This window comes from Cherax quadricarinatus, chromosome 86 (genome assembly GCF_038502225.1).
Source record: "Cherax quadricarinatus isolate ZL_2023a chromosome 86, ASM3850222v1, whole genome shotgun sequence".
Taxonomy (NCBI): domain Eukaryota; kingdom Metazoa; phylum Arthropoda; class Malacostraca; order Decapoda; family Parastacidae; genus Cherax; species Cherax quadricarinatus.
The window spans coordinates 6306872-6330630 of NC_091377.1; the positions used below are offsets into that span (position 1 = coordinate 6306872).

Consider the following 23759-nt stretch of genomic DNA (forward strand, 5'->3'; position numbering starts at 1 on the left):
TATTGATAGAACTTCAACTACCTCATTTGTGGTGTTCAGCAACTCCGTGCAGATAAGGGACTCTTTGACATACAGGCCAACCCCCCCTTGTTGCCTGTTTTTTCTGTCGCATCTAAAAAGGTTGTAACCACTTATCCATATTTCACTGTCAAAGTGAATAGTTGCTTGATAATGTGAGTAGTCACGAAAGCGGTTGGAATTTCTCTTTTCTTTCAGAGTGGTTGTTTTGCATGTATATATATATATATATATATATATATATATATATATATATATATATATATATATATATATATATATATATATATATATATATATATATAGTATTATTGTACCCACGAACAAGTGGTATTGATCAGTAATAACACTGCAACTAGCCAAGGACTCGAACTCATGCTGCATACCCGCGCGCGCGTGTGTGTGTGTGTGTGTGTGTGTGTGTGTGTGTGTGTGTGTGCGTGCGTGCGTGCGTGTGTGTGTGTGTGTGTGTGTGTGTGTGTGTGTGTGTGTGTTAGTTGTGTGTGTGTGTGTGTACTCACCTAATTGTACTCACCTAATTGTGGTTGCAGGGGTCGAGACTCAGCTCCTGGCCCCGCCTCTTCACTGATCGCTACTGGGTCCTCTCTCTCTCTGCTTCCTGAGCTTTGTCATACCTCTTCTTAAAACTATGTATGGTTCCTGCCTCCACTACTTCACTTGCTAGGCTATTCCACTTGCTGACAACTCTATGACTGAAGAAATACTTCCTAACGTCCCTGTGACTCGTCTGAGTCTTCAGCTTCCAGTTGTGACCCCTTGTCCCTGTGTCCCCTCTCTGGAACATCCTATCTCTGTCCACCTTATCTATTCCCCGCAGTATCTTGTATGTCGTTATCATGTCTCCCCTGACCCTTCTGTCCTCCAGTGTCGTCAGTCCGATTTCCCTTAACCTTTCCTCGTACGACATTCCCTTGAGCTCTGGGACTAGCCTTGTTGCAAACCTTTGTACTTTCTCTAACTTCTTGACGTGCTTGACCAGGTGTGGGTTCCAGACTGGTGCTGCATACTCCAGTATGGGCCTAACATACACAGTGTACAGTGTCTTGAACGATTCCTTATTGAGGTATCGGAACGCTATTCTCAGGTTTGCCAGGCGCCCGTATGCTGCAGCGGTTATTTGGTTGATGTGTGCCTCCGGTGATGTACTCGGTGTTATGGTCACCCCAAGGTCTTTCTCCCTGAGTGAGGTCTGTAGTCTTTGTCCACCTAGCCTATATTCTGTCTGCGGTCTTCTTTGCCCCTCCCCAATCTTCATGACTTTGCATTTGGCTGGATTGAATTCGAGGAGCCAGTTACTGGACCACATGTCCAGCCTCTCCAGGTCTCTTTGCAGTCCTGCCTCATCCTCGTCCGATTTAATTCTTCTCATCAACTTCACGTCATCTGCGAACAGGGACACTTCAGAGTCTATTCCTTCCATCATGTCGTTCACATATATCAAAAATAGCACTGGTCCTAGAACTGACCCCTGTGGGACCCCGCTCGTAACAGGCGCCCACTGTGATACCTCTTCACGTACCATGACTCGTTGCTGCCTCCCTGTCAGGTATTCCCTTATCCATTGCAGTGCCCTTCCTTTTATGTGTGCCTGATCCTCCAGCTTCTGCACTAATCTCTTGTGGGGAACTGTGTCAAAGGCCTTCCTGCAGTCTAGGAAAACGCAATCTACCCAACCCTCTCTCTCGTGTCTTACTTCTGTTACCTTGTCATAAAACTCCAGGAGGTTTGTGATACAAGATTTGCCTTCCATGAACCCATGCTGGTTTTCATTTATAATCTTGTTCCTTTCCAGGTGTTCGACCACTCTCCTCCTGATAATCTTCTCCATGACTTTGCACACAATACATGTCAGAGACACAGGTCTGTAGTTTAGTGCCTCGTTTCTGTTTCCTTTCTTAAATATGGGGACTACATTAGCTGTCTTCCATTTCTCAGGTAGTTGCCCAGTTTCAAGGGATGTGTTGAAGATTGTGGTTAGAGGCACACACAGCATCTCTGCTCCTTCTCTAAGGACCCATGGGGAGATGTTGTCCGGTCCCATCGCCTTTGAGGTGTCAAGGTCACTTAAGAGCTTCTTCACCTCCTCCTCAGTTGTTCGTATGTCATCCAACACTTGTTGGTATATTCCCTCTTGATGTTCCCTTCTGTGCTGTCTTCCCACAGCCCTTCCTGTCTCTACTGTAAAAACTTCCTTAAATCTCCTGTTCAGCTCCTCACATACCTCCTGATCATTTCTTGTGAGTTCTCCACCTTCTGTCCTTAATCTGATCACCTGGTCTTTGACTGTTGTCTTCCTCCTGATGTGGCTATACAACAGTTTCGGGTCAGTCTTGATTCTCGATGCTATGTCATTTTCATACTGTCGCTGGGCCTCCCTCCTTACCTGTGCGTACTCATTCCTGGCTCTGCGACTGATCTCCCTATTTTCGTGTGTTCTCTGCCTTCTGTACTTTTTCCATTCTCTATTGCACTTTGTTTTTGCCTCCTTACACCGTCGGGTAAACCAGGGGCTTGTTCTGGTCTTCCCGTTGTTACTGTTGCCCTTGGGAATGAACCTTTCCACTGCCTCCTTGCATTTTGTTGCTACATATTCCATCATTTCATTTACTGGCTTTCCTGCCAGTTCTCTGTCCCACTGGACCTCCCGCATGAAGTTCTTCAACCCTATGTAGTCCCCTCTTTTATAGTCAGGCTTTTCCCATTCTACTCCTGTTATTCTCTCCACTTGCAGCTCTACTATGTATTCAAAGCACAGAACCACGTGGTCGCTAGCTCCTAGGGGACTCTCATACTTGATATCCTCAATGTCTGAGCTGCCCAGGGTGAACACAAGGTCCAATCTTGCTGGTTCATCCTCCCCTCTCACTCTGGTAGTGTCCTTAACATGTTGGTGCATGAGGTTTTCCAGCACCACGTCCAACATCCTGGCTCTCCATGTTTCGGGACCCCCATGTGGCTCCAGGTTTTCCCAGTCAATCTCCCTGTGGTTGAAATCCCCCATAACCAGCAACTTTGCTCTGCTGGAGTGAGCTCTTCTTGCCACCTCAGCAAGTGTGTCCACCATTGCTCTGTTGCTCTCTTCATATTCCTCTCTTGGCCTCCTGCAGTTCTGTGGTGGATTATACATCACTGCAATGACCACTTTGTGTTCCCCAGACTGAAGTGTACCTGCTATGTAGTCTCTTTCTCCTGTCTCATCTATTCCTTCCATTTTCTCGAATTTCCATCTGTTTTTTACGAGCAGAGCAACCCCACCTCCCCCCCTACCCCTTCTATCTTTCCTCATGATCTGGTATCCTTGTGGAAAGATTGCATCTGTTATTGTCTCCATGAGTTTTGTTTCTGTAACTGCTATGATGTCTGGGGACTTCTCATTGATTCTTTCTTGCCATTCCTCATGTTTATTCGTTAATCCATCTGCATTTGTGTACCAAACCTTCAACTTCTGTTCTAATACTGTAACTGTGGTGCGGGGGGTGGAAACAGAGGGATCGGTGTGTGATGGTTGGTTTGGAATGTGTGTGCGTGTGTGTGTGTGTTAGTTGTGTGTGTGTGTGTGTGTGTGTGTGTGTGTGTGTATGTGTGTGTGTGTGTGTGTGTGTGTGTATTTTACCTGCTTACCTCCTTGCTGTGTTACAGGAGGAGCACTGGAAGCTGGCGTGATGAACACCTTACTCCGTACTACCAACTTGACTAAAGGCGCCTCCCCAGGCAGCTCAGGACCGTCCTACCTCGACTACAACAATCCCATTTTGGTGCACGAGTTACCTTCCTTCATCAGCACCACCCCGAGGGCTACCACCAGAAAGCCGACGACAACAATGCCGTTCACTCTATCACCTATACTGGCTCTCGCCTCTGTCACTACGTCCAAGGTCAGCCTAAAACGCTAATTTTTGCTATTCGTTAATTTCTATATGTGGTACGAAAAATGTAATTAAACCAGTAGAGATGGTAATAGCCAACATTAGTTTAGGGCGTCTATATATTTAAAAGGCTGGTAGAGCAATTCCAGCATAGACGAATTTTAAGTGGAGTGGATGAATGTATCTTAGTATGTAATACATTATTTCTAATACGTGTGCCGTTATCAACCAATACAGACTGCTCACAATTATATCTTTCTCTCCCCAACCTCAAAAAAATCATCCATTTTCTTACTGTCTTACCAGAAGTACATAAATATCATGGATCATATAACTTACCTGAATGCAACATCCCGACCAGACTTTCAAATACATGTACTGCTCTTCTCACCTTCGAAATTCCAACAGCATGTAGAATCATAAATACTTCTCGCCTCTATCACTCCAATCTTAGGCGTTCACACATGCCTGCTATATAATCAAGCTTCTACCTCTCAAAGACGTGTAGAAGGCAGACGCTCGAACAAATTAGATCAGAATTTGATATACATTTGGCAGCATTTGTCATGCTTTTGGAATGTAAGTGTAGTTAGCTTGAGTGAATTACGTTACACAATGTTTTAGTTATTTTATTAAGAGCCAATGTGAAATTGTTGTAACATCCGATAAGTAGTGATAAAAACACTCAGAAAAAACAACAATTATAGAAGTACACGACGTTTCATTCACATATGGTGAACTTTCTCATGTGTAGAAAGTTCACTTCATGTGAACAAAACGTTGTTCACAGTGTTTAATTACCTTGAAAGTCGAAAACATATCTCAAATGTTACTAATTCAGCAGTGGTCCTTGTCAATAATGATGATTAATTAACAGGAGAGTGACAGCACGCTGACAGCCATCTCTACATGTTGTGTAAATCTGTGTATGTGTGGGGATGGGATGTATTCAGTGTGGAGAGAGAGATGGAGACTCGTGTCTCCGTCCATTAATAGCAAGATAGACATGCTGTCTGGGATGTAATTTAGGGTGTTGTAAGAATAAAACATGAGTGTGACCTAGTATATTCTGTTCCAGGCACAGACCGCGTCGTCATCAAGCATACACACAGTGACGGGAGACACGCCCACTATATACGCTGGGTCGTCAGGGATCAAGCGCCCTGATCAACGACCACAAACATGAGACCAGCACAGAAAGCGGCCTCTTTGGAGTCCTCAAGCTGCCCACCCTTCCTAACATCCTGGAGACCCTCAGCGGCTTAAATATGCCCCACGTTGGCTTCGACGTCAAGTGGGGAAATCTGCCTTTCATTGGCATCGGCCGTCAAAATTCAGGCTCCGCGTCTAAGTCGGAATCAGTCAGTGATGATAAGCCTATGAAGGGTCCTGACAGCAGCCAACCGATATGGATTGATGGCCCCACCAGCACACACCCTCTATTTTCCCCTCACCCACCCCCAGTGAGAGAGCCCATGGACCTGAAGCCTCCCCCGCCACCATCCATCGGTGTCCCCAGGAATCCAAGTGTCGGGGTGGCGCCCCAGTTCAGTCAAGGGAACCATGCTACGGGAGAGACTCTCCCGATCCCTCACTTGCCCGTCAGAGATCCCGTGGTCCCTTTTGTATTCCCTGTTAATAAGGAAGAGCGGTTTCGTCCGGGAGTGCCTGGCGTGGTGGTTCCTGTGCCCCGCCCAACTAACGTGTGGGGTATTAGGCCGCGCCCTGGGTCAGTACAGGATCCCCGGATTCCCCAAGCAAAGCCAATGCTGCCCTCGTTCATGCACCCAGGGCCAGGACCCAATTCCGGCACCCCCTTCCTGCCCGGCCTTTCCATCAACCAGCAACACCACCAGATACCTCAACAACCCAACATTGTCAGCCGGCTGCCTTCAGCTGCCACACATTTTACACCTACAGCGCCTCCACCTTCAAATTTTCTGGCGCAGGTAGCAGGAGATACGAGAGCAACAGTATCACGCTGGTCGCCCCCAGCGGTCATCCATCCTGACTCTGGTGTGTCCCCTTACCAGCCTGGCGAACCCTTCCTTCCATACCAGCCACACAACCCTAACCATCCCATCACCATCGTAGAAGCTCCACAAATGTCAGGTGGCCATCGCGCAAGTTCTTTCACTCCTCGCCAGACCACAAACGCACCAGCCCGCTCCACGCCCACACCCACCACACCAGCAGTTAGGTCACCTTCAGAAAAAAGTCAGGTTACAGCTGGTAGCGACCGTTTCTCCGAGTTGCTAACAACAAGCACACCCGCTCGCACCACACCCATCGTTGCTTCTACACCTGCCTACAACAGTTCCATCGCTACTACCGCACCCGCCCACACCACGTCCATCGTTACTGCAGCACCCGCCCACGTGACACCTATCGTTACGGCCACACCAGGAGACATGACTCCTTCAGAGAGTCAGGTGATGGCTGGCAGCGATCTTGTGCCCGGGTCATTGAAGGGCACAACTTCTGAAAAGCCTTCACTTCCTGGGCAGACTGAGACAACCTCACACTCTCTCACTCTCTCGTCATCCTCCTCAGTCTCGGGAATCGTCCAATCCTCGGTCCTCAATACACAAAAAAATAACTCAAGACTACACCAGGAATCTGAGCACGTTGACGATTATTCCAGTGATCGTTCTGTGCCCTTGAATTCTTATTTACCATCACGTCCTCCTATACCAGGCATAACGTCGAAATATGTACCAACAACGCCTTCATCGGTGCAGACGACTTCAACCTTGCAGCTACTGCCGTTGCCAAGGCCGCCCACTACTACGTTATCAGAAGAGCACTCTATCACGCCCATAAACCCACCATTTCCCAGAGACCCACAAACTCCCAGAGAACCACAACCTCCCAGAGAGCCACAATCTCCCAAGCACCCATCATCTCCCAGAGATTCACAACCTCCCAGAGACTCACAACCTCCCAGAGACTCACAGCCTCCCAGAGACTCACATCCCAAAAAACCCACAACAATCGCAGAAAGACTCTGACCAACCCAGCCACTCCATGAGTGATTTACTGAGCTTGTTGTATGCAGCCGAGGAGGAGGTCCAGCGAGAGCAACAACAACACAGCACTAAAGATGAAAATGAAAATATCTCCCCGGCACATGACAATACACCACTGGCTGTCACTCTCTCATCACCTGTGATCTCGTCCACGTCCACTGCTGAGGAACCTTCACTTTCCACTACCACTCTTAATGACATTTTCACCACTTCCACTACCACTAATCAGCCTGCCACCCTGTCCATCACCGTCACTACCACTACTCACAGTGAGTCAAACAGACATAACCTGTCCACCGATATCTTCTCGCCACAATTAGGGGAAGGGGTGACTGTACTAAAAAATCTTCCACCAGACGCACTCGAAAAGAAGACCTCATTTCTCGGTGACTCTTCAGGTAGTTTGCCGTCGATTAGCAGTGAATCTGTGAACGAGCAGAGACTTCCAGACACACAGACACATCCTAGACACCGACCTCCAGTCACTCAGACACACCCTAGACACCGACCCCCAGTTACTCAGACACCCCCCGGACATACGCACAAGGAAGAATCGTCCCTCTCAGTGCATCAAATTGGGAAGCCACCGCTCGCTGCCCCGTCACTCACACCAACACACTCAAGGTCGAGGCCAGGTGTGGTGCTGCCAGTGGACAAGACAGGTGAGCCTCTAGCAGGCTCAGTGCCCCGGGTACCTCCCAATAACACCTATATCAGTCCTAGCAAGAGCATGGGGAGGGGCGGGTTCCCCACCATCGAGCGTGTATACCAGCCAGGGCAGGTGGAGCCTAATACACACACAGTCACGGTACAAGGAGTGGACAGTCCCAACGACACTCAGGATATTAACATTACTCAACAGACGACCACGCAGGAGTCAGATTTCGATACGAAAGATGTGAACGCCATAGACTGGTACTATAACAACTACTATCGGGAGTACGCTTCCCTGCCAGTAGGTGGCAACAAGCCCGTCAGCGGTGCTAGCACGCTGACACTGGCGCCGATCCTCACCTGCCTCATTGGTGTTATACACAACCTTGTCCACTTGTAGCCATTCACTCCCTTACTTTCCGCCTCACATAAATATTATAAATACAACTTATAGTGTTACACAAAGATTATAGCATGAGTATACGACTCGATGTGGACTGTAGTGTTATTAAAGGAGTATGTCTACCCAGCAGTGTTATTCTGCCTCACTCTCCCTCTCAGTTTTTGTTTTATTCTCAGCTGTTTTCTGCCCCTAGTTCCCTCTGTTATCTTTTACTAGTTCTCTACCCAGCGGTGTTCCACATTACCTTAATGTTTTTGTTCTCTTTCTAGTGATCTCCGTCTCTCCTTTATCTCCCCTCAAGGGAGGTTCCTTGATGCTGGTGAGGGGCTCTTGATCTAGGGAATTGACTCTGTGCTCCAGTTCCCTGAATTGAGCCTGAATACTTTCCATCCCCCCCACATGCGCTGTATAATCCTACGGGTTTAGTGCTCCCGTGATTATAATAATAATAATCTCATTTATCTGTTAACATTTAACAAACTCTTTTTCATGCCAACAATGACATAATTATTTACTAGAAAATATCAAAATTCTCATACTGTTGAAAATAAATCCTTCCTAGTATTTCTAGTTTCATTAATTACAACTACCATACAATTTAATTCAATAGTTCTCATTTTTTTACAGTTCTCTTTCTCATGACAGCTCTCTGGTTCTGTCGACAGTTGTGTTTCCGACAACACGTCACTGTAAGTAAATAAGTAAGTAAGTAAATTTATTCAGGTATACACAATACAGTTACATAGAATTATCATACATAGCAGCATATGTGTAGAGAACCTAGGATAACCCAAAAAAGTCAGACGGAGTGACTTATTTCCATCTGGTTCTTCTGAGTCTCAAATCTCCGCCAAGAATCAATAAAAGATTATTAATATAAAAGATAAGGTGAACGACAGAACTGACGAGGGTAAAAGATGGCTGGTGTGTTGAGACATCTGTTAACGCCTCTTACCTTTGATATACCTATGATGAGTTTCAAGAGTTTTCTACTCCCGGAGTTCGGCCATGGGCCAGGCTCGTGTAGTGCTTGCCTTGTCAACCAGGCTGTTGCTGTTGGTGGCCCGCAGCCCCACATATTCATTACAGCTTGGTTGATCTGGCACCTGATGAAGATACTTGTCCAATTTTCTCTTGAAGACTTCTACACTTGTCCCAGCAGTATTTCTGATATCTTCTGGTAAGATATTGAATAATCTGGATCCACGGATGTTGATACAGTGTTCATTTGTACTCACTGCGCCCCTGCTTTTCACTGGGTTTATCTTGCACATCCTACCATATCTCTCACCCCACTATGTTGTTATGGCAGTATGTAGATTTGGGACAAAACCCTCAAACACCCTCCAGGTATATATTATCATGAATCTCTCTCTCCTTCGCTCCAGTAAGTACATATTTAAGATTTCAAGGCGTTCCCGGTAATTTAAATGTTTTATTGGCTCTATGCGGCTATAAACGACAAAAAATCTTATCGATGGAGGCAAAAGGGGAAACGTATCTCCATACAGTGGCATTAAAACTCCTATATGGATGTGAAGTATGTATTTTATACGTTGCATCGAGGAGGTTGGAGGCAGTGGAGATATTGTGGAAATAAATGGTATAAAATACCGACACAATGGAAATATAAACACATATGCAGTATAATGTGATCCTTTATTGACTACGTTTCGCCCACACAGTGGGCTTTTTCAAGTCACAAACAGATCTACCTGGGGTGGAAGGGACGCGAGTATTTATAGTCAGGTTCAGAATGCTGAGGTCATAAGAACACTGTAGAAGGTCTGCTCACAAACTTATCCAATCTCATTTCCAAGCTACCCAAGATTTTAGACTCTATAACCCCACTCGGTACATCATCAGATGCAGCATTCTCCACCTGACCTCAGCATTCTGAACCTGACTATAAATACTCGCGTCCCTTCCACCCCAGGTAGATCTGTTTGTGACTTGAAAAAGCCCACTGTGTGGGCGAAACGTAGTCAATAAAGATATTGTGTCTGAGGGCAATGTATGATGTGAATATTATGCAGAGAATTCGTAATTTGGAGATTAGGGGGTAAAGGGCTACTAAAAGTATTATTCTGAGCGGTTATCGTGGTGGTTTGGACATTTAGAGAGGGTGCAGCAAAATAGGATGGTTTGGAGGGTGTATATATCTGCAGTGGAGGGAAGGGGTGGCCCTAGGAAATTTGGAGGGATGGGGTAGAGGTGGCTTGGACATGCAACATGCGTGTGTGTCAGCGTGTCTGATGGGAGTGGAGGCAAGTGGTTTTTATGACTTGACGTGCTGTTGGAGTGTGAGCAAGGTAACATTTATGAAGGGATTCAGGGAAACCCTCCACCCGGGGGGCCACTGCCGGGTTACCATCTGGAGAAGACCTGGGCCGGAAGTACCGGCGAATCAACATGAATGAATGAAAATGAACACCAACACACGACACTCCACACAGGAGAGCACAACGCTAGCACGATCGACACCATGCCTTGCCCTTCTAGGGCAGGGTTGGTGCCAGAGCCCGAGTTTGTAGCTCACAAGGTGAGGGGGGGTACTTGTGCCTCCTCCTATGGGAGACTTAGGTCTCAGACACTCCCTAGACAGGGAGCCAGTGCCAGGTCACCACTTGGAAGGGCCCGGGCCGGGAGAATACCGGCGAATCTTTAACAACAACAAACCGAGTAATCTGACTTGAGCTCTGGCGGTGGGAAGTACAATACATGCACTCTGAAGGGAGGGAGGGGGGATATTGCAGATTGGAGGGGCATCTGAGCTGTAATGTCGTCGTGCCTCTAGCAAGACCGTGACAGAGTGAATAATGGTGAGTGTGTCTTCTTTTTTGGGTCATTCTATCTCGGTGGGAGACGACCTGTGCGTTACAAAAAATGAAAAAAAAATAGCACAGTGAGCGTGACGAGGATCTAATTATCTCTGTATCATATATATGGGTATAGCGCTTATTTTTATAATAATAATAATAATAATAATAATAATAATAATAATAATAATATGAAGAAGAAGAAGAACAACAACACCAACAACAAAACGAACAAGAAACAAATGAACAAAAAAAAATTATGGAAAACATTTTGACCTTAACAACTTTCAGTCCATTAACTTCTTTGCAATCTGAAATGTATATGATGCGAACAATATTATACTAACAGAGATGACTGCAAAGTTTTAATACAGGATATACTACATACACCGAGATCAGTGTATATACACAGGTTAATCATCATTTTAGGGATTAAAGTATTCTTGACTGTTGGTAATAGATATGCAGCCTTAGGTAAGCTTAGGCTGGGTTAATTAAGTTAAACTAGGTAAGATTAGGTTACAACGGAAAAGCTGTAAGTATTAGATAACAGGCGACAAAAAAGTCTGCCACTGCGCGCGGCTCACATAAAATAATCATATTCCAAGAGTTTCAAGGCTCCGGCAATAGCTACCCATTTGACACTATTTAAGAGAGTGCCATGATGTTTGTGGTTAAGAGGACGGGCTGAGTTAAGCTGCATCATAATGGATGGCTATTTACCTAGATCATAACACATGGTTGTTCAGTGAAGTGGAGCTATCCTCCCCTTTGATAAAATTCTGATTACCTCTCAGTTCCCTCGAGGTTTTACAGGTCTCCAGGCTGAGGGACTGACCACCTCAAAACTACGTCTTCAAGCGTGATGTCATGACTGATTACATGGTCTTTACATCTCTACTGCTTCTGCTGCCTCTTCTGTACTCGACTGAAGAAGCCTACAGTGTAGGCGAAATGTTTCGTAAGAGAGATACCTAGCTGTTGCACAATATGTCTTACTTATCAACTTGTCGGTATTATAATACCATTATCACATTCAATACCTGGAGAGTGGGAGTCATTCAGGCTTGATCCAAGGAAGTGGATCGAGAGCCTTTCATCGGTTTCAATAGATGGAAGAACAATATAATGGTAGGATCCTGGATATTAGTGAGAGGCTCTTGATCTATTCTAAGGATCCGGACCTGTGCTCCAATTCCCTAGATCGAGTCTGATGTCTTCCATTCCCCCAGGTGCTGTATGACCCCTGTGGGTTTGACGATCCCCATGGATGTTATAATAATTTAACAGAATGTCGGAGACAATAAACTACGATCTACCTGAATGAGGGTGATATGAACAAATAATAATAATAATAATAATAATAATAATATCCGCCATAAAAGTAATAATATATAAACTAGCATTGGATTCAGAAAATAATTCTATAGAGGGTGTGACGATGCAAAATAATTTTTTTAGGTAAGTTTTTACAGTGCATTTAAATTTCATTTTGCTTCCCGGCTTACCTCCTTGGGAGGTTAAATCACCACCACCAGATGTAGACCAAACGAAATGTAAACTGCCAGATGGACAACTGTCACGCCTTACGTCATTATGTACTGAAACGCGAAATTAATGAATTCTGAGACTACTCACTAAGAAATATTCAAGAAATGTCAAAGTATTTTATCGACAGTGATACATTACAAACCCTGACTTCCGACTGTAAATAAAGCATTACCACTTGTGTGTGCGCGTACTCACCATTATAATTGTGGTTGCAGGGGTCGAGACTCAGCTTCTGGCCCCTGGTGTGTGTGTTCTCATCTAGCTGTACTCACCTAGTTGTGGTTGCAGGGGTCGATTCATAGCTCCTGGTCCCGCCTCTTCACTGGTCGCTACTGGGTCACTTCCTGAACCATGAGCTTTATCATACCTCTGCTTAATTTAAGCTATGAATAGATCCTGTGTGTGTGTGTGTGTGTGTGTGTGTGTGTGTGTGTGTGTGTGTGTGTGTGTGTGTGTGTTAGTTACCATTTGGTCCTAGGCACATGTCGATTAGACACTTGGCCTGGTCTATGTGCATGCATGTGTGTGTATGTGTGTGTGTGTGTGTATGTGTGTGTGTGTGTGTGTGTGTGTGTTAGTTACCATTTGGTGTGTGTATGTGTGTGTGTGTGTGTGTGTGTGTGATCTAATTGTCTACATAAATAACTCATACGATTGTAATCAGATATAAACATGTAAATAGTTCATTACCACCGTAACTTGTTCAGCTATCAAAACTGTGGCCCAGTCCCTGGAGCCATTATGTACCTCTGTAATCTTGTGACTACCGCCCACACCATGGGTATGAGGTACATAATGAAGATGTTAAACTGACTTTCCATAACACATGCGTTTTGTTACTGTTAAAAGTGCAGTGAGATGTTCACGTTAATATGAAAATATATTTTGTGTGGCAAATAAAGAGAAAATTAATATTGAAAAAATCTACATGGGGAAGATAAGGGTATATACACTGTGAGGTGCAAGTCACTCAGTATACTGTGAGGTTTACCTTGATCCATGTTTATAAAGAATTATGTATCTGGAACCGGTGAACAGGTTACAGGCAGTCTTAATAACCTTCGCGTAGCCGATAGGCTTCAAATCCACTAACCCAAACAACATATAACACCCATGCAAACCCTAGTCAATAAATAAAATAGAAAATGGTGTGATAATAGGTATTATAATGCCAAAGGATCAGACCGATTCAGTCGCGCCCTGGACACCGTGAAGGCAGGACGTGAGGGACTCGTCTTATTGTAGCTCAAGTTTTTGTCTCGGAACAAAAGCGAATGCAGCAGTTGGCATTTATATCAATTAAAGACAATGAGTTCTACACGATATGACGCTGGAATTCAATTCACAATTACGAACTTGTATTTAATAATCTTAAGGAGTATAATTGGTTGAGCAGTGCAACCTTGGGTGTGTGTGACCCTGGATGTGGGTGACCCTGTGTGGGTGACCCTGAGTGTGGGTGACCCTGAGTGTGGGTGACCCTGAGTGTGGGTGACCCTGAGTGTGGGTGACCCTGGGTGTGGGTGACCCTGGGTGTGGGTGACCCTGGGTGTGGGTGACCCTGGGTGTGGGTAATCCTGCCTTTGGGTGACCCTTGGAGATGCTGTGGTCAAACACTGAAGCTCCCACTGTCAGCCTGACAGTGTGTACAAATACTTCCCATGAAAACAGTGAGTTATACTTCATAATTATTTATTAAACACTATAAATTATATTTATATACTTATATAGCAAATGTTCTTTTATGGATTAACATTAATTTTTCATTGAAAATGGTGCAAAAATTTATATTTGCGCGAAACCTAACTTAACAGATCTCGCCATAACTAATTTATTTTAGCCTAATTCTACTAAATGATCATTTTAAATTTATTTGATATTTTTCTATATTTTTTCATTATGTTCAGACTGATTTTATCAGATTTATTGCATAAAATTTTTTTTTGCTTATTCGGCAAAAATGATCCTTGTTATATAGTCCATATTTCTCAGACCTTCCTCTTCATTTTCCTTTCTTATATATAATTTTTGTTGCCCCACTGTGATGATGTAGACCTCAAAAAAGACAACATGCGATTTTTGGAATTTTATCGAGAAAACGTTTCGATCCTGTTGGACGTAACATCTTTTCAGTTAAGTGACTTAAACCTCATATTATTTTATCAGCATCGTTGTTGGTTATTCTACCACTGATATACATGATGGTGATGTATATAAAAACATTCGATTGCTCCAGAATATGGAATAAGCCACTGAGAGATGGCAATTCCTTCGTAATAATAACTCTAGCTCTGTTAAATACCTGTATTAGATACCTCCCCTCAAGGAAGGTTCCTTGATGTTGGTGAGAGGCTCTTGATTTAGGGAATTGGGTCTGCACTCCAGTACCCCGAATTTTAAGCCTGAATGCCTTCCACAGCACAACCCCCAGGCGCTGTATAATCCTCCGGGTTTAGCGCTTCCCCCTTGATTATAATAATAATGTATTAAGTACCCCATCCTGTGTAATGAAGTGTGACAGAATGTAACTCAAATAACTGAGTAGCCGTACGCTGTGGGCGTGTCCAATTGTGTTAAAAAAAGGCAGGTACTTCGATAAAGCTCTTTCCTACTCACTTCGCTGTATAGCCCTTGTGGCTTAGCGCTTCTTTTTGATTATAATAATAATCTTTCCTACTCACAATAACCAGTTGGTCGTCTGTCCACCCCTGCCATCTTTTTTGCCACCTGAATGTCCATTGAAATTTGTCGATGAGGATTCTGCATGAATAATTTCTTAGGATGGTAGTTGGGCTTGTTCTCAGAAGCTGTTCTCTGCCACAGTGGTGGTAAATGCTGTTGTTTCTTAAGTATAATAAAGCTCATTTAATCCAAACACTTTTTTATGTATGTGGCTGATATGTGAACCCATTTTGATTCACTTTTCCTATGACATACATATATTCTAGCAATTCTCTTAAAGACTACATTATTTTGATCACGCAGAAACGTCAGTCTTATTATAATAATGTCTAATGTAAAAGGACACAAGTGCAACTAATGTGACATTTTATTGTGGCAACGTTTCGCTCTCCAGGAGCTTTAGTTGCACTTGTGTCCTTTTACATTACATATTGTCGGTAATTTTACCAACTTTATACTAATGTCGCGTATTCTGTCAGCAAAACTAGGTATACGTAATTCTTTCCTCAATATTTTTGTGGCTATAGGACTGTCCAGAATAATTAAATCTTAAATAAGGCTTCATTTAGTATTTTTTCTTTTAAATCGTTCAATAGTTTTACTGTTTAGCCGGGTTTACCAGTGCATGATAATCTATCACTGATCCTATGAAAGTTAGAGACATCATCTTGCCAAATTCTAACACTTGCATCATAGTTAGGATTGTATTCTTCAATAGCTCAGAGCTTTTCCCATCTCTCCATCCGCTTTCTCTTGTCTTATTTTTTTTTTTTTTATAAGTCGGGTGACTTGCAAGAACTAGTACCAGAGAAGACTGTCCCTCCTGCTGGTAAATCCCGCCTCTCCTCAGGCAAATTGGTGTTTCCAACTTCAGAACTGGATGTCATCTCTGTTTTATTCCGAAAATATTGCCACTAATACATATTTTACCGTCAGCAAAAAAAAAAAAAATAGCTACAACTGATAATTTTTGTAATACAAATTTCTAACTTCCTCCAGCCTTTTATCAGATTATAATCTAGTGTGCAGTGAAAAGACACAGTACCTACTGAAATTTGAGTTCTAGAGGGGCAAAGTACAGTGCCTGTACTCTGAAGGGTGAGGTTTGAGATATGATGTCTTCGCACTTTTGGCAAGATAAATATTTAGTGAAGAATGGTGAATGTGTTTCCAATTTTTGGGTCACCTTAGTTTGGTGATAAATGGCCGATGTGGTAAGAACTAGATACATTTCGGGCGCTGCGTGACCCGAGAAAGGTATCCTCGTATTGTATCATCCCAGCCCGTGCTTAAATGCACGCGATAAGAATAGTGCTGTCCGGCGGCTAAATATTAGTGTTGAAGATATAAAGTAAATCAGGGTATACATTCACTAGTCTTCAGATGGAAACTAATATCCCAATGTCTTCATTAAAAATAGCAAATTAAGACATACGCAGCCCGAATTTCATTCAAACCTTCCATTAAGAAATACCAGCTTTGAAGCTAAACTTGTTATCTTAGAGATTAATATCCTAAAATACACCAGAATATTAAGTTTGAAGCCGCTCAGAAGTTGCCTTATCTGGTTAACAGTGTTAAAAAGTTAAAGCCAATCGAATGAGACACTCAAATTATCGTATGGAAAACATTATTTAAATTTTCCCTCTCTCATAAAAATTATAAATTATCTACACAGGGCAAAATCAATAGAAACTTTCCTCTAAGTAACACTCACCAGCGTTTTATTTCAATTTTGGCTACGTGTTCAAGTTTTTTTACAAAGGTCCTGTGGAAACGCAGGTGTTATGGGCACATAAAAGTACATTATGTCAATTTAATCTAGTATAACCCAGTAAAGTCTAACACTGACTTGTTTCTGACCAGAAGAGGCATTCTCCAGTTATTTCACCAAAACCAGTTTCATTTATAAAACTGGCACCTTAATACTTACACCACCTAAAAATCAGACGAAGCTTCCTCTGAGTGGAACACATCGGTGCTAAATGTTTGAAGGTGATCAGGAGATGCAGTCTCCAGGTATTGTACATAATCCAACAAAATTTGTACCTAAACAGTCTCTTGCATATTAAAAAAAAATCATCCATATCAAGAGATGCATATCTTAAAAGACTGATGCCAGTCAAAATTGTTTTCTCTGAATCAGGGGAAAGCACTAAACCCGTAGAGGTCATATAGAACTCGTGGAACTGGAGATTCAGATTAATTCAAGGTAGAGGAGAATAGGTTCAGTTCCTTTTATTTAGAACCCCCTCACCAGGAGCAAAGCGCCTTCCTCTTTTTTTGAAGAATGATAATCCGGTTATTAAATGCCAATTATAACTATCATTTCGAGATTAAAAGTGGCAAAATTGCTATAAACATTCCATAATAATACTACTTCCTTCTAAGTAGGATATAAGGGTACTGAATTTGTTAAGCCAATCAGAAGAGGCTTTCTAAAGTTACTACATGTAAACCAAATTTTTCCTTGAACCTTCCCCTAGTTTTAATTCAGTTGGGCTGAAAATCTGAAGTTATAAACAAAACTCTTGAAGGAAGTTACTGGAGGACAAGAACATTGTAACTTACGATGTGCCAGCTCTGCCACAAAGATTTATTAAACCATGAAAATTAAAAACACCATAAAATTAGAGTTTTCAATATTTCTCAGTTTTTGCAGTTCTATTCAGTTTAAAATTCTTATCAGTTCTGTAAGACAAAAATATTTATTCTATTTAAAATTCCCATAAGTTTTGTATGACAAAAATATTTATATTTATAATTCCCATCAGTTTTATAAAACAAAAATATTTATTCTATTTATGGGAAAAATATTTGCCAGGAAACAGGACAAATGTTTCCTGACGCGGGTCTTGGCTATATGATGACCCACAGCTGGAACTTTTGGTCATCTAACCGAGGCCTTCCGCTGGCTTATCCCTCCACCTCTTTAAAAGTCATGGTTATGTTTATAACCATTAAAGCCTCTTATTTATTCTATTTAAAATCCCCATCAATTTGTATGACAAAAATATTTAAAATTCCCATAAATTTTCTAAGACAAAAATATTTATTCTATTTAAAATTGTCATCAATGTTATAAGCTAAATGTGAGTTTTTGTTTTTAAGACAAATTTTATATACGTAATTTTTTCTATAAAACCGACAAATTGGCGCCGACAAACCAATCAATACAAAAATACTTCCTACTGAGATACACCAGCGTTTAGTGTCTGGAGTCGATTACAGGGAAACCAGTTATTTAATAAAACTGGCAAATTAAAACTTACACAGCTCTAAGTGATAGCCAAACTTTATTTTAATGAAAGCTCAGCAACACTAAAAGTTTGAAGCTATCCGAAAATTATTAAGTAATTGACCTGATCCAACAATTACAAGTTCTCTTTTTAAATTTAAGTAAAATTTCAATTTTGCACCTATTGGGCGACATTCTTATGGAATGAATTACTGGTAATATTTTGAAGGTGATAAAACGAGGCATTCCTTTGTTAGTGAATGGAAATCATTATGACTAATTACTTAACAAAATTAGCAAATTGGGACTTATGCAGCCCAATAACAATGCGAACATTGCTTCCCGGAAAACACCAGAGCTGAAAATTTTAAGCCGATCAGGAGAGGCATTCTTCTGTTATCTCATGGATAGCAATTCCAAGTTTATTTTTAACTAGTTTAATTTGGCCACACCCAAACTAAATTTAATGGCTACTATACTGCCAGTAAGCTGCATCAACCATGAAATACTGAGCCGTTTCGGAATGTTATACAGAATTACATTTAACGTGATTTAATGGGATTTTTTTTTTACATATTTTCCATATAAAATTTGTAAAATGATACCTACACACAACAATAAGTATCACAACTCACCTCTAATTAGGATACACCTTTTTTGGATGCTTAAAGCTATTCAGATGAGGCTTTCTTAAGTTATCACATGTAAACGGAATGTCGTGAATGAACTATGTAACTTTGATTATAGGGCACCTGCACGCCCCAATAGTTGCATGAACGCTTCCCTGGATAGAGTAAACCAACATTGAAATTTTGAAGCCTATTGGACAAGGCGTTCTCAAGTTATAAACAAAAGCTTGGAGAAAGAGAAGAGGAAATAGAATAAAAAAAAACTCAAACAACCACTTAAAGGTACCCCTTCAGGAATACCCAAAAAAAAAAAGCAGTACAATACAAACTTTCCTTCAATAATGCTTCATCACGGGCAACACTTATACAGTGCTAGACCCACACCAGGACCTTGAAGAACACTACCAAGCACACATTAGAGCACTTTTTTTTTTTACCATATATTTCCATACCTGAGCCATCCGCGAGACGGATTCTTAGATTATGCCCTAAGTTGCCAGTTTACTGGGCAAGCGGCACTCATAAGTAAACATACCGCTTTATAGACACTATATTTTAGCCTAAATAGTTGATACGCCATTAGTGATATCAGCTCCAACCTTGGTTGTTGAAACATTCAGATATCACTACCTTTACAAATTACGGTGTTGTAATTACAGAAAATTGTGTACAATTATTAAAAAATGTTGTCAACCTTAGTTACTAGGCCATGGTACTACGTGACTGAACTGTTCATACATATTAGAAAAGGTGAACTATGAACATACAGATAATGAACAGAAAACAGGAGGTAGGGGTTAAGAAGAGTTTGAGTTAATGTTTGATGGTGACGCAGCTGGATTGGAGTGAACTGGTGGGACGGTGAGGGAGAGGATGGTTGGGGAGAAAGAGGCAAGGTTGGGTGGAATAGTGATGGGGGAAGGGGTCTTCTATCCAGCTAATACTTACCGACGTGGCCCCCCCCCCCGGTCATCCATCACTTGCCGGAGACTTCTGCCATCCCTCTTGGGTGCTTTGATGCTGAAGGGCTCTTGTTTCAAGGAATTGAGATGTACCCTCCCTTTTCCCCCTTTAAAGCCTAATTACCCACCAATCCCATTCCCCAGGTACTGCATGACTGTTACGGGTTTAGCTCTTCTCCATAAATAATACTCTTCGTGCAGTGAGGATTCTCCCCAGGAACAACTTGCTACAGCCACCAGTCCATACATGTTCTATTCATCAGGGGTAATCATCTGCCACGCTGGGCTTGTCATGTATTTTTTTTTTATCATCGCAATGAAATCTTGTCACCTTGCGTTGAAAGACTTCAGTATGGCAATGAGGATATCGTCGAGCATTCCATCTAAGGGGTTAGAAGCTACAGTAGCTTCCAAGCATGCGGTTCCAGCAGTGCTGGAGTTTCTGTTACTTGAGAATTACCATCTCTTAAGATGGCCTATCCTGAACACAGGAGAAACGAAATTTCTGAAAATATCTTCATCGCAGCACTGCTATCTGCTGTGTAATAAGTATTGCTTGTTTTACCTGCACCTCGGCACACTGAATGTTTGTTGTTACAATAACAGTGTGTGTGTAAGAACATGTGGAGGTGGGCTAGCAGACGCTCCAATAGCCAGCCATAGCAGGGCTAGCAGACGCTCCAATAGCCAGCCATAGCAGCAGTGACCACTGGTTTACCTACTGGACTCTGTGATCTAATTGATCCCATAATATCCGTTACTACGATTATATCTAAAGAATGAGAAATGTGTCATTGAAAGGCTGCCCTGCAACGCGTGTTTACTAAAATTATCGACAGTTAGATTACTCTACCTCTGGTACTGTAAAAGAATATAAATGTGTGTCATATATATATCACTCATCATGCAAGTGTTATTTACAAGAACAACCATTGTCATTCTTCTGAAATGGACAAAGGGAAGGCTGATCATCACAGAATGTAATAAACATTGAAGAATATTTTGTTTTAAATCTGCATTAATTGGCACCTTAAAGGCCACTGACCAAAATCAAAGTAGTTTCCAAATCGCAAAACGGTTGTCACACCTCTCACGTTAAAAACACCAGGCTAGACGGAACACTGCATAATGGACCAGTCACTTGCCGCTACAACATTACATAGACAAACCACGGTACGGGTGGCGTTTGAACCCATGGTGCATGAGTCGTAAAACCTCAGGTTCAAACTCCACCTGTACCGTGGTTGGTTTGCATTTGTGTTATTACGATTTCGTGAACTACAACATTACATTCATGTACTTGTCTCCTGTATGCAAACTGCACTTCTTGTGTTCTCGAACCTAATTTAAAATAAAGAAGAGTTACTGGAAACATTTAAAAAGTAACGCTTGGAAATCTGGCGAGAGAATTAGTATATTAAAATAAGGACAGGTTGACACACACATTAAACTGGCAACATCCTGAATAATAGGAAAGTAAAATGTGAAGAAAACCGGAGCATGACTCTGGAATATTGCCACCATCATCACCACCACTGTCACTATTACCGTTACCACCACTGTCTGTTACCATCATCACCACCACTGTCACTATTACCGTTACCACCACTGTTACCATCATCACCACCACTGTCAATATTACCGTTACCACCACTGTCTGTTACCATCACCACCACTGTCTGTTACCATCATCACCACCACTGTCACTATTATCGTCACCACCACTGTCTGTTACCATCATCACCACCACTGTCACTATTACCGTTACCACCACTGTTACCATCATCACTGTCACTATTACCGTTACCACCACTGTCTGTTACCATCACCACCACTGTCACTATTACCGTCACCACCACTGTCACTATTACCGTTACCACCACTGTCTGTTACCGTCACCACCACTGTCACTATTACCGTTACCACCACTGTTACCGTCACCACCACCACTGTCACTATTACCGTCACCACCACTGTCACTATTACCGTTACCACCACTGTTACCGTCACCACCACCACTGTCACTATTAACGTCACCACCACTGCCACTATTACCGTTACCACCACTGTCTGTTACCGTCACCACCACCACTGTCACTATTACCGTCACCACGACTGTCACTATTACCGTTACCACCACTGTCTGTTACCGTCACCACCACCACTCACTATTACCGTCACCACCACTGTCTGTTACCGTCACCACCACTGTCTGTTACCGTCACCACCACCACTGTCACTATTACCGTCACCACCACTGTCTGTTACCGTCACCACCACCACTGTCACTATTACCGTTACCACCACTGTTACCGTCACCACCACCACTGTCACTATTACCGTTACCACCACTGTCTGTTACCGTCACCACCACCACTGTCACTATTACCGTTACCACCACTGTCTGTTACCGTCACCACCACCACTGTCACTATTACCGTTACCACCACTGTCTGTTACCGTCACCACCACCACTGTCACTATTACCGTTACCACCACTGTCCGTTACCGTCACCACCACCACTGTCACTATTACCGTCACCACTACTGTCACTATTACTGTTACCACCACTGTCATTGTTACCGTCACCACCACCACTGTCACTATTACCGTCACCACCACTGTCACTGTTACCGTTACCGCCACTGTCAATGTTACCATCACCACTGTCACTATTACCGTCACCACCACTGTCACTATTACTGTTACCACCACTGTCATTGTTACCGTCACCACCACCACTGTCACTATTACCGTCACCACCACTGTCACTATTACTGTTACCACCACTGTCAATGTTACCATCACCACCACCACTGTCACTATTACCGTTACCACCACTGTCTGTTACCGTCACCACCACCACTGTCACTATTACCGTCACCACCACTGTCACTATTACTGTTACCACCACTGTCAATGTTACCATCACCACCACCACTGTCACTATTACCGTTACCACAACTGTTACCATCATCACCACCACTGTCGCTATTATCGTCACCACCACTGTCACTATTACCGATACCACCACTGTCTGTTACCGTCACCACCACCATTGTCACTATTACCATCACCACCACTGTCACTATTACCGTTACCACCGTCTGTTACCGTCACCACCACCACTGTCACTATTACCGTCACCACCACTGTCACTATTACCGTTACCACCACTGTCTGTTACCGTCACCAACACCACTGTCACTATTACCGTCACCACCACTGTCACTATTGCCGTTACCACCACTGTCTGTTACCGTCACCACCACCACTGTCACTATTACCGTCACCACCACTGTCACTATTACCGTTACCACCACTGTCTGTTACCGTCACCACCACCACTGTCACTATTACCGTCACCACCACTGTCTGTTACCGTCACCACCACCACTGTCACTATTATCGTTACCACCACTGTCTGTTACCGTCACCACCACCACTGTCACTATTACCGTTACCACCACTGTCCGTTACCGTCACCACCACCACTGTCACTATTACCGTCACCACTACTGTCACTATTACTGTTACCACCACTGTCATTGTTACCGTCACCACCACCACTGTCACTATTACCGTCACCACCACTGTCACTGTTACCGTTACCCCCACTGTCAATGTTACCATCACCACTGTCACTATTACCGTCACCACCACCACTGTCACTATTACCGTCACCACCACTGTCACTATTACTGTTACCACCACTGTCAATGTTACCATCACACCACCACTGTCACTATTACCGTTACCACCACTGTCTGTTACCGTCACCACCACCACTGTCACTATTGCTGTCACCACTACTGTCACTATTACTGTTACCACCACTGTCATTGTTACCGTCACCACCACCACTGTCACTATTACCGTCACCACC

General features: G+C 43.1%; 3 protein-coding genes across 3 annotated transcripts in view; 2 read left to right on the forward strand and 1 right to left on the reverse strand.

Annotated features, from left to right (window-relative positions):
• Positions 1 to 8547, forward strand: part of atk (artichoke) — a 68124-nt gene extending 59577 nt beyond the window's left edge. Inside the window, 5 exon segments of the mRNA XM_070103607.1 lie at positions 3679 to 3914; positions 4390 to 4407; positions 4984 to 5058; positions 5060 to 6895; positions 6897 to 8547. Coding sequence (XP_069959708.1) covers positions 3679 to 3914; positions 4390 to 4407; positions 4984 to 5058; positions 5060 to 6895; positions 6897 to 7988 — 3257 coding nt within the window. The 3' untranslated portion in view covers positions 7989 to 8547.
• Positions 1 to 23759, reverse strand: part of LOC128686910 (metal cation symporter ZIP14) — a 210454-nt gene that overhangs the window by 129328 nt on the left and 57367 nt on the right. The window lies entirely within an intron of this gene.
• LOC128686912 (probable muscarinic acetylcholine receptor gar-1) overlaps positions 13589 to 23759 on the forward strand; it is a 58719-nt gene continuing 48548 nt past the window's right edge. The window contains exon 1 of the mRNA XM_053774186.2: positions 13589 to 14031. Within this exon, the coding sequence (XP_053630161.2) occupies positions 13962 to 14031 (70 nt within the window). The 5' untranslated portion in view covers positions 13589 to 13961. The remainder of the gene's footprint in view (positions 14032 to 23759) is intronic.